Here is an 11958-nt window from a genome sequence, read left to right as displayed (position 1 = left end):
CTCAAATTCTTCTTTGGCACTGAGGATTAATTGCTGCAACTCGTCCTTGCTCAGCGTGACCTAGAACAGAGAGTTTACTGAGGTTACCGCCACGGTCTCCGCAGTCGCACACCGACCGGCCAACGGAACAAAATGTTCGCTGAGCAACTTAAACCGGCAAATACTCTGCCGCGTGCGGCCGGGCCGACCGGTCCAGCCCTTCCCCGGGGATAGGCTCAGCGCCGCGGCCGGGAACTCCCTCCCGCCAGGAAAGCTCAGCCGCTCCCGCCACTTACTTTTTTTTGGGCTGCGAGGCCGCCCGGTGAAAGGGAACTCTGGCGCTCATTCCGGAGCGTCCCCTCGGACAGAACGTTCTGGAACACCAGGGGCAGCGAGCCGGCCAGAGTGTGGGGAGGAGGGGGGGGAGCGGTCAGTCAAGGAGCAGGGGCTCCGGCCCCAGGGTCGGTGGGCTCCGCGCTCTCGGTGTGGGGGCGGCCTCTGTCCGTGTCCCAAATATCCTCCCACCGGCCGTCCCACCGACCCATTTACAGCCGGCGCTCCGTCAGGGCCCCCAGCTCTGTCAAGGCCTGCATTTGTGTAGCGCCTTCAGCCCCCTCGCCTCGCCCCGCCCGCAACGGCCCAAAGCGGCCGTGCACAGCAAGATCCCACACCATCCAGGCCTGACCTTCTCCGGGGTTCCCCGGGCCGCCCCGCGCGGGGCCCAGCCGGCGCACGTTCTCTGGCCGCTCATGGCCGCTCCGCCCGCTGCCAAATCGCGGGCTCCGGCGGAGCGGTATTCGCCGCGTCCCGGCGCCGGACGCAAAACCCCGCGGCTTCCGGTCCGCCACTTCCGGTTTACCGCGCCCCGAGCGACGCTCCCCGGTACTGCAGGCCCAGCGCCCCTCGCGCCGCTCCCCGGTAATGCAGCTCAGCGCCCCTCGCGCCGCTCCCCGGTAATGCAGCTCAGCGCCCCCTTGCGCCGCTCCCCGGTAATGCAGCCCAGCGCCCCCTTGCGCCGTTCCCCGGCACTACAGCCTAGCGCCGCTCCACGGTACTGCAGCCCAGCGCCCCTAGCGCCGCTCCCCGGTACTGCAGCCCAGCGCTCCAAGTACTGCAGCCGAGCGCCCCTCGCGTCGCTCCCCGGTACTGCAGCTCAGCGCCCCTAGCGCCGCTCCCCGGTACTGCAGCCCAGCGCCCCCTCCTACCGCTACCCGGTACTGCAGCCCAGCGCCCCCTTGCGCCGTTCCCCGGCACTACAGCCCAGCGCCCCTAGCGCCGCTCCCCGGCACTACAGCCCAGCGCCCCTAGCGCCGCTCCCCGGTACTACAGCCCGCGGCTCCCCAGTATTGCAACTCAGCTAATTTTACTCCTGATGCAGATGCCTCCCGAGATGACTGCGTCCTCTCATTCTGCCCTCTTGAGCATCCCTGATTATAATTGCTCAACCATTGGTGGCCATGCCTTCTGTTGCCTTGGCCCCAAGCTCTGGAACTCCCTCCCTAAATCTCTCCGCCTCTCTACCTCTCTTTCCTCCTTTAAGACGCTCCTTAAAACCTACGTCATCTGCCGTAATTTCTTCTTATGTGGTTCAGTGTCAAATTGATGTATTTTGTCTTAAAACACTCCTGCGAAGCACCTTGGGACGTTTTACTGCATTAAAGGTGCTACGTAAATACAAGTTGTTGTTGTTGCTCAACCAGAGCAGAATATAAAAGAAATACTTGCATTTCTACAGTGCCTTTCACCTCCTCGGGACGCCCCAAAGTGTTTTATACTCAAATAAGTAATTTTGGAGGGTAGTCACTGTTGTAATATAGGAAACGTGGCAGCCAATTTGCGCACAGCAAGCTCCCACATACTGCAACATGATCATGACCAGATAATCTGTTTTAGTGACGTTGGTTGAGTGTTTAGTATTGGCCAGCACACCGGGGAGAACTGCACTGCTTCAATCATTGTGCCCATGGACCGAGTGACTGTTCTTGTCTTCAGTGTTTCAGTGGCCATGCTGTCCTGGGGACATGGTCTCTGAAAACCTATTCCTCTTGGAATTGCTTCCTTTACCTGCAATTTCACAGCTAAATAAACAATGACCTTATTCTCAGCTACTCTCTGAATAGATGTCACATTTAATGGAATATGTTATTGCTGCATTAGACACTGTGGACAGACAATACGATCTAACCTCAGTCAGTGTCTAACTCGCAACATCCTCACTGAAAGGAAGCAAGACTCTACATTAGATCACAACTGCTTCATTAACCCCATCCTAGTCTTCAAATCCCTCCATGGCCCTCGCTCCTGTCCAAAAGGTATGAGGTTCTTACTCTCTGTGTGGATGAGAGCAAGGACTGCAAACTGACCACAGCACCATGATACAAGAGGCCATTCAAGTTAGGGAAGTAAAAAGTAATGTTGTAGTGGTAGGGGACAGTATAGTTAGGGGGATAGATTCTGTTCTCTGCAGCCGAGAGTGCGAGTCCTGAAAGCTGTGTTTGCCTGCCCGGTACCAGGGCTAAGGATATCTCCTCTGGGCTGGAGAGGAACTTGGAGTGGGAGGCGGCAGATCTAATTGTCGTGGTCCACATGGGTACCAATGACATAGGTAGGACAAAGAAAGATCTTCTGCAGAGAGATTATGAGCAGCTAGGGGCCAAATTAAAAAGCAGAACCTCAAAGGTAATAATCTCTGGATGACTACCTGAGCCACGAGCAAATTTGAATCGGGTAAATAAGTTCAGAGAGATGAACGCGTGGCTCAAGGATTGGTGTGGGAGAAATGGGTTTCGATTCATGGGGCACTGACACCAGAAGAGGGAGCTGTTCCATTGAGTCGGGCTTCACTTGAACTAGGCTGGGACCAGTGTCCTGGTGAATCAAATAACTCGGGCTGCAGAGAGGGCTTTAACCTAACTGGTGGGGGGAGTGGAATCAGGTGAGCGGAAATGTAAAAAGTCAGAGAAAGGAGAAGGCAATAGTGCAGGGCAGCGACAGGGGTAATGATAACCAGAGTGTGACAGCAAGGGACAGAGCATATAAACATAAGAGTGTATCAGAAAGGGCAGAGTAGGGAAAAATGGTAAAAAGACAAAATTGAAAGCTCTTTGTCTGAACGCACGCAGCATTCGTAACAAGATAGATGAGTTGATGGCACAAATAGATACAAATAGGTATAATCTGCTAGCCATTACAGAGACGTGGTTGTAAGGTGACCAAGGCTGGGAACTGAATATTCAGGGGTATTTGCTATTTCGGAAGGATAGGCAAAAAGGAAAAGTAGGTGGGATAGCTCTGTTAATAATGGATGACATCGATGCAGTAGTGAGAAATGATATTGGCTCAGAAGATCAAGTTGTAGAATCAGTTTGGGTGGAGATAAGAAATAATAAGGGAAATAAGTCACTGGTGGGAGTAGTCTATAGGCACCCTAACAGTAGCTACACTGTAGGACAGAGTATAAATCAAGAAATAATGGAGGCTTGTAAGAAAGGTATGGCAATAATCATGGGCGATTTTAATCTTCATGTTGATTGGACAAATCAAATTGAGAAGGGTAGCCTTGAGGAAGAGTTCATCGAGTGTGTTCAGGATGGTTTCTTAGAATACTTTGTGGAACCAACCAGGGAGCAGACTATTTTAGATCTGGTAATGTGTAATGAGACTGGATTAATTAATGATCTCTTGGGAAGAATGATCATAGCATGGTAGAATTTCAAATTCAGTTTGAGGGTGAGAAAGGTAGGTGTCAAACTATTGTCCTGAACTTAAATAAAGGTAATTATAAAGGTAAGAAGGCAGAGTTGGCTAAAGTGGACTGGGAAAATACATTAAAGGGTAAGACGGTAGATAGGCAATGAAAAACATTTAAGGAGATAGTTCATAACTCTCAGGAAAGATATATTCCAGTGAGAACGAAAGACTCTAAGAGAAGGATGAACCATCCGTGGCTAACTAAGGAAGTAAAGAATGGTATCAAATTGAAAACAAAGGCATACAATGTTGCAAAGAATAGTGGAAGGCCAGAGAATTGGGAAATTTTTAGAAACCAGCAAAGGGCAACTAAAAAAATGATAAAAGGAGAGAAGCTAGCTTATGACAGTAAACTAGCAAGAAATATAAAAATGGACAGTAAGAGCTTCTACGAGTATATAAAAAGGAAGCTAATGGTTACGGTAAACGTTGGTCCCCTAGAGTATGAGACTGGGGAATTAATAATGGGAAACCGGGAAATAGCAGCGACTTTGAACATATATTTTGTATCAGTCTTCATTGTAGAAGGCACTAAAAACATCCCAAAAGTAGATAATCAAAGGGCTATAGGGAGGAAGGAACGTAATACAATCACTATCACTAAAGAAGCAGTACTCGATAAAATAATGGGACTAAAGGTGGACAAAGGAGGCCTATAAAAGGCACAGCAGGGAGTCCGGGGCCCAGCGTCGGTGGCAGTCGGGAGCAGCGTCGAGGAGGTCCGTTGGTGTGGACTATAAAAGGCATACTTGTGCAGCGACAGGGAGAAGGCAAAAAAGAAGTAGAAAGAAACAAAGGTGATGTCACAGCCAAGGGGGTAAGTGATTGGCTGGATTGGTGAGTAGTTTTTCTTTTTTCTCTCCTATAACAGTAAGTAACCTGTTAGCATTGTTGTTGCCAATTTAAGTGTATCTAAGGGTTAAGTCATGGCAGGAGAGCTCGGTCACGTGATATGCTCCTCCTGTACCATGTGGGAACTCAGGGACACTTCTGGTGTCCCTGACGACTACGTGCAGGAAGTGTGTCCGCCTCCAGCTCCTGGCGGTCCGCGTTGCGGAATTGGAGCTGAGGGTGGATTCACTCTGGAGCATCCACGATGCTGAGAATGACATGAGTAGCACGTGTAGCGAGCTGGTCTTACCACAGGTGAAGGGTCCACAGCCAGCTAGGGAATGGAAGACCAGCAGGAAGAGCAGTGCAAGGAAGGTAGTACAGGGGTTCCCTGCGGTCATCCCCCTGCAAAACAGATACACCGTTTTGAGTACTGTTGAGGGGGATGACTCACCAGGGGAGGGCAGCAGCAGCCAAGTTCATGGCACCATGGCTGGCTCTGCTGCACAGGAGGGCAGGAAAAAGAGTGGGAGAGCGATAGTGATAGGGGATTCGATTGTAAGGGGAATAGATAGGCGTTTCTGTGGCCACAACCGAGACTCCAGGCTGGTATGTTGCCTCCCTGGTGCAAGGGTCAAGGATGTCTTGGAGCGGCTGCAGGACATTCTAAAAAGGGAGGGAAAACAGTCAGTTGTCGTGGTGCACATTGGTACCAACGACATAGGTAAAAAAAGGGATGAGGTCCAAGAGACGAATTTAAGGAGCTAGGAGTTAAATTAAAAAGTAGGACCTCAAAAGTAGTAATCTCGGGATTGCTACCAGTGCCACGTGCTAATCAGAGTAGGAATCGCAGGATAGCGCAGATGAATACGTGGCTTGAGCAGTGGTGCAGCAGGGAGGGATTCAAATTCCTGGGGCATTGGAACAGGTTCTGGGGGAGGTGGGACCAGTACAAACCGGACGGTCTGCACCTGAGCAGGACCGGAACCAATGTTCTAGGAGGAGTGTTTGCTAGTGCTGTTGGGGAGGAGTTAAACTAATATGGCAGGGGGATGGGAACCAATGCAGGGAGACAGAGGGAAACAAAAAGGAGACAAAAGCAAAAGACAGAAAAGAGATGAGTAAAAGTGGAGGGCAGAGAAACCCAAGGCAAAAAACAAAAAGGGCCGCTGAATATAAAGGGGCTGCAGGAGGGGTCAAAACTAAAAATCATGGTTTAAAAACTAGGATTAAAACACTCTACCTAAACGCACGCAATAAAGTAAATGAGTTGACGGCACAAATCATTACAAATGGGTATGATTTGGTGGCAATTACAGAAACATGGTTGCAGGATGGCCAAGACTGGGAATTAAACATACAGGGGTATCTGACGATTCGGAAAGATAGGCAAGAAGGGAAAGGAGGTGGGGTAGCTCTGTTAATAAAGGATGATATCAGGGCAGTTGTAAGAGACGATATTGGCTCTAATGAACAAAATGTTGAATCATTGTGGATGGAGATTAGAGATAGTAAGGGGAAACAGTCACTGGTGGGCGTAGTTTATAGGCCCCCAAATAATAACTTCACAGTGGGGCGGGCAATAATCAAGGGAATAATGGAGGCATGTGAAAAAGGAACGACAGTAGTCATAGGGGATTTTAACCTACGTATCGATTGGTCAATTCAAATCGCACGGGGTAGCCTGGAGGAGGAATTCATAGAATGCATACGGGATTGTTTCTTAGAACAGTATGTTACAGAACCTACAAGGGAGCAAGCTATCTTAGATCTGGTCCTGTGTAATGAGACAAGAAAAATAAACGATCTCCTAGTAAAAGATCCTCTCGGAATGAGTGATCACAGTATGGTTGAATTTGTAATACAGATTGAGGGTGAGGAAGTTGTGTCAGAAACGAGCGTACTATGCTTAAACAAAGGGGACTACAGTGGGATGAGGGCAGAGTTGGCTAAAGTAGACTGGAAACACAGACTAAACAGTGGCACAATTGAGGAACAGTGGAGGACTTTTAAGGAGCTCCTTCATAGTGCGCAACAAAAATATATTCCAGTGAAAAAGAAGGGTGGTAAGAGAAGGGATAACCAGCCATGGATAACCAAGGAAATAAAGGAGAGTGTCAAATCAAAGACCAATGCGTATAAGGTGGCCAAGGTTAGTGGGAAACTAGAAGATTGGGAAAATTTTAAACAACAGCAAAAAATGACTAAAAAAGCAATAAAGAAAGGAAAGATAGATTACGAAGGTAAACTTGCGCAAAACATAAAAACAGATAGTAAAAGCTTTTACAGATATATAAAACGAAAAGAGTGACTAAAGTAAATGTTGGTCCCTTAGAAGATGAGAAGGGGGATTTAATAATGGGAAATGTGGAAATGGCTGAGACTTTAAACAATTATTTTGCTTCAGTCTTCACAGTGGAAGACACAAAAACCATGCCAAAAATTGTTGGTCACAGGAATGTGGGAAGGAAGGACCTTGAGACAATCACTATCACTAGGGGGGTAGTGCTGGACAGGCTAATGGGACTCAAGGTAGACAAGTCCCCTGGTCCTGATGAAATGCATCCCAGGGTATTAAAAGAGATGGCGGAAGTTATAGCAGATGCATTTGTTATAATCTTACCAAAATTCTCTGGTCTCTGGGGAGGTACCAGCGGATTGGAAAGCAGCTAATGTAACGCCTCTGTTTAAAAAAGGGGGCAGACAAAAGGCAGGTAACTATAGGCCGGTTAGTTTAACATCTGTAGTGGGAAAAATGCTTGAAACTATCATTAAGGAAGAAATAGCGGGACATCTAGATAGGAATAGTGCAATCAAGTAGACGCAGCATGGATTCATGAAGGGGAAATCATGTTTAACTAATTTACTGGAATTCTTTGAGGATATAACGAGCATGGCGGATAGAGGTGTACCGATGGATGTGGTGTATTTAGATTTCCAAAAGGCATTCGATAAGGTGCCACACAAAAGGTTACTGCAGAAGATAGAGGTACGCGGAGTCAGAGGAAATGTATTAGCATGGATAGAGAATTGGCTGGCGAACAGAAAACAGAGAGTCGGGATAAATGGGTCCTTTTCGGGTTGGAAATCGGTGGTTAGTGGTGTGCCACAGGGATCAGTGCTGGGACCACAACTGTTTACAATATACATAGACAACCTGGAAGAGGGGACAAAGTGTAGTGTAACAAAATTTGCAGATGACACAAAGATTAGTGGGAAAGTGGATTGTGTAGAGGACACAGAGAGGCTGCAAAGAGATTTAGATAGGTTAAGTGAATGGGCTAAAGTTTGGCAGATGGAATACAATGTCGTAAAGTGTGAGGTCATCCACCTTGGGAAAAAAAAACTGTAAAAGGGAATATTATTTGAATGGGCAGAAATTACAACATGCTGAGGTGCAGAGGGACCTGGGGGTCCTTGTGCATGAATCGCAAAAAGTTAGCTTGCAGTAGGTAATCAGGAAGGCGAATGGAATGTTGGCCTTCATTGCGAGAGGGATGGAGTACAAAAGCAGGGAGGTCCTGCTGCAACTGTATAGGATATTGGTAAGGCCGCACCTGGAGTACTGCGTGCAGGTTTGGTCACCTTACTTAAAGAAGGATATACTGGCTTTGGAGGGGGTACAGAGACGATTCACTAGGCTGATTCCGGAGATGAGGGGGTTTCCTTATGATGATAGATTGAGTAGACTGGGTCTTTACTCGTTGGAGTTCAGAAGGATGAGGGGTGATCTTACAGAAACATTTAAAATAATGAAAGGGATAGACAAGATCGAGCAGAGAGGTTGTTTCCACTGGTCGGGGAGACTAGAACTAGGGGGCACAGCCTCAAAATACGGGGGAGCCAATTTAAAACTGAGTTGAAAAGGAATTTCTTCTCCCAGAGGGTTGTGAATCTGTGGAATTCTCTGCCCAAGGAAGCAGTTGAGGCTAGCTCATTGAATGTATTCAAGTCACAGATAGATAGATTTTTAACCAATAAGGGAATTAAGGGTTATGGGGAGCGGGCGGGTAAGTGGAGCCGAGTCCATGGCCAGATCAGCCATGATCTTATTGAATGGCGGAGCAGGCTCGAGGGGCTAGATGGCCTACTCCTGTTCCTAATTCTTATGTTCTTATGTACAAGTCCCCTGGACCTGATGGCTTGTATCTTAGGGTCTTGTGACGTAGTTGCAGAGATAGTGGATGCATTGGTTGTAATCTACCAAAATTCCCTGGATTCTGGAGAGGCCCTAGCAGATTGAAAAACTGGAAGTATAACACCCTATTTAAAAAAGGAGGCAGACAGAAGCAGGAAACTGTAGACCAGTTAGCCTAACATCTGTCGTTGGAAAAATGCTGGAGTCCAATATTAAGGAAGTAGTAGTGGGACATTTACAAAATCATAATACATTCAAGCAGAGTCAGCATGGTTTTATGAAAGGGAAATCATGTTTGACAAAATTTGCTGGAGCTCTTTGAGGATGTAACGAGCAGGGTGGATAAGGGGGAACCAGTAGATGTTGTGTATTTGGATTTCCAGAAGGTATTTGATAAGGGGCCACATAAAAGGTTACTGCACAAGAGCTCACGGGGCCTCAACTATTTACAATCTATATTAATGACTTGGATGAAGGGAAGAGACCGAGTGTAATGTAACCAAGTTTGCTGATGATACAGAGGTAGGTGGGAAGCAAGTTGTGAGGAGGACGCAAACATTCTGCAAAGGAAATAAAGAGGCTAAGTGAGTGAGCAAAAATTTGGCAGATGGTGTGTAATGTGGGAAAATGTGAGGTTATCTACTTTGGCAGAAAAAAAAAATCCAATTTTTATTTAAACTGGGAGAGGTGACAAAATGCTGCAGAACAGAGGGACCTGGGGGTCCTTGTGCACGAAACACAAAAAGTTAGCATGCAGGTACAGCAAGTAATCAGGAAGGCAAATAGAACGTTGGCGTTTATTACAAGGGGGATGGAGTATAAAAGCAGAGAATTTCTACAACTGTACAGGTTATTGGTGAGGCCACACCTGGAGTACTGCATACAGTTTTGGTTTGCTTATTTGAGGGATATACTTGCACTGGAAGCAGTTCAGAGAAGGTTCACGAGGTTGATTCCTGAGATGAAGTGGTTGTCTTCTGAAAAAATTGGAGTTTAGAAGAACGAGAAGTGATCTTATTGAAACAATATAAGATTCTGAGGGAGCTTGACAGGGTAGATGCAGAGAGGATGTTTCCCCTTGTGGGGTAATCTAGAACTAGGGAGCATAGTTTCAGAATAAAGGGTCGTCTAACGGAAATGAGGAGGAATTTCTTCTCTCAGAGGGTTATGAATCTTTGGAATTCTCTGCCCAGAGAGCTGTGGAGGCTGGGTCATTGAATATATTTAAGGTGGAGATAGACAGATTTTTGAGCGATAAGCCATGATCTTATTGAATGGCGGAGCAGGTTCGAGGAGCGAAATGGCTTACTCCTGATCCTATTTCTTATGTTCTATCTCTGTAATCTCCTCCAGTCTTGCAATCCCCCCCCCCCCACTGAGATGTCTGCACTCCTCCAGTTCTGCCCTTTTGAGCATCCCTGATTATAATCACTGAACTATCGGTGACCATGCCTTGAGCTGCCTGGGCCCCAAGCTCTGGAATTCCCTCCCTGGAGCTTGCCGCCCGTCCTCCTTTAAGATGCTCCTTAAAACCCAGGTCTTTGACCAAGCTTTTGGTCACCTAATATCCTAACATCACTTTACATGGCTCTGTGTCAAATTTTGTTTGATAACTCTCCTGTGAAGCGCCATAGGACAGTTTAGGCGCTATATAAATGCATTGTTGTTGATAATTAACGGATTGTAAGTTTGGGAATGTACCTGAGCTTATTCCCAGAAGGTAAGAGTGACAGCTGGAGTCTGGGGGGAAGGTGAGGAGCTGACCACACACGCAGACCATCACTGAACTCAAGCAACAAGATGAGTGAGGTCAGACTGCAGGGAGGCAGGTTCATGATCGGGATAGGGGCATTCTGGTCAATGTCCACCACAACACACACGATTATTAACCACTCCCCCTATCACTCGGCAATATTACTGTTTGTCATTTCTATAGTACCAGATAAACTGTTCTCGGGTTGTTGGTTGAGGGATAAATATTAGCCAGGATTAAAGGGAGAACTCCCCAATTCTTCTTCCAATAATGCCATGGGATCTTTTAAATCTACTTGAGATGGTGGAGGGGGCCTCGATTTAACATCTCGTATGAAAGGCGGCATCTTGGGACAGTGCAGAGCTCCCTCAGTACAGCCCCCCAGGTTAGAGGGAGGGGAATTCAGCCAATGTTCCTGCTCCTGATCACTGTCCAGTGACCCACCCCCCCCCCCCCGGGATAGAGGGGAAATCAGTCAGGATTCCTGCACCTCATCGCGCTCCAATGACCCCTGGGTTAGAGAGAGGGGAAATCATAGAATGGTTGGAACACGGAAGGCCATTCGGCCCGTCGAGCCCATGCCAGCTCTTTGCAAGAGCCACCTCAGCTAGTCCCACTCCCCAGCCCTTAACCCATGGCCCTGCAATTTTTCTTTTAGGTACTTATCCAATTCTCTTTTCAAAGCCACGATTGAGTCTGCCTCCACCACCTTTTCAGGCAGCGCATTCCAAATCCTAACCACTCGCTGCGTAAAAAATGTTTTTTCTTATGATGCATTTGGTTCTTCTGCCTATCACCTTAAATCTGGGTCCTCTGGTTCTCAACCCTTCCACCAATGGGAACAGTTTCTCTCTATCTACTCTGTCCAGACCCCTCATGATTTTGAACACCTCTAAAAATCTCCTCTCAATCTTCTCTGCTCCAAGGAGAACAACCCCAGCTTCTCCAGTCTATCCTCGTAACTGAAGTCCCTCATCCCTGGAACCATTGTCGTCAATCTTTTCAGCACCCTTTCAAAGGCCTTCACATCCTTCCTAAAGTGCAGTGCCCAGAATTGGACACATTACTCCAGTTGAGTCCGAACCACTATTTTATACATGTTCATCATAATTTCCACGCTTTTGTACTCTGTACCAGGGTAATCAGCCAGGGTTCCTGCTCCTGATCACTGTCCAGTGACCCCTGGGATAGAGATAGAGGAAATCAGCCAAGGACCCTGCTCCTGATCACTGTTCAGTGAGCCCTTGGTTAGAGATAGAGGAAATCTGCCGGGGTCCCTGTCCAGTGAGCCCTGGATTAGAGATAGAGGAAATCAGCCAGGGACCCTGCTCCTGATCACTGTCCAGTGACCCCTGGGATAGAGATAGAGGAAGTCAGCCAGGGACCCTGCTCCTGATCACTGTTCAGTGAGCCCTTGGTTAGAGATAGAGGAAATCTGCCAGGGTCCCTGTCCAATGAGCCCTGGGTTAGAGATAGAGGGAATCTGCCATGGTCCCTGCTCCTGATC

The 11958-nt window shown here is 47.6% G+C and overlaps 1 protein-coding gene across 1 annotated transcript in view; it reads right to left on the bottom strand.

Annotated features, from left to right (window-relative positions):
- pwp1 (PWP1 homolog, endonuclein) overlaps nt 1–806 on the bottom strand; it is a 53075-nt gene extending 52269 nt beyond the window's left edge. The window contains exons 1-2 of the mRNA XM_070900174.1: nt 665–806; nt 1–60 (exon numbers count right to left, since the gene is read on the bottom strand). The exon at nt 1–60 is cut by the window's left edge and continues 10 nt beyond it. Coding sequence (XP_070756275.1) covers nt 1–60; nt 665–730 — 126 coding nt within the window. The 5' untranslated portion in view covers nt 731–806. The remainder of the gene's footprint in view (nt 61–664) is intronic.
- Between the last annotated feature and the right edge of the window lie 11152 nt (nt 807–11958).

The sequence above is a fragment of the Pristiophorus japonicus genome, chromosome 15, assembly GCF_044704955.1.
Source record: "Pristiophorus japonicus isolate sPriJap1 chromosome 15, sPriJap1.hap1, whole genome shotgun sequence".
Classification (NCBI taxonomy): Eukaryota; Metazoa; Chordata; class Chondrichthyes; family Pristiophoridae; genus Pristiophorus; species Pristiophorus japonicus.
The sequence above is the reverse complement of the archived record's forward strand: the minus strand, read 5'-3'. Positions and strand labels throughout refer to the sequence as shown.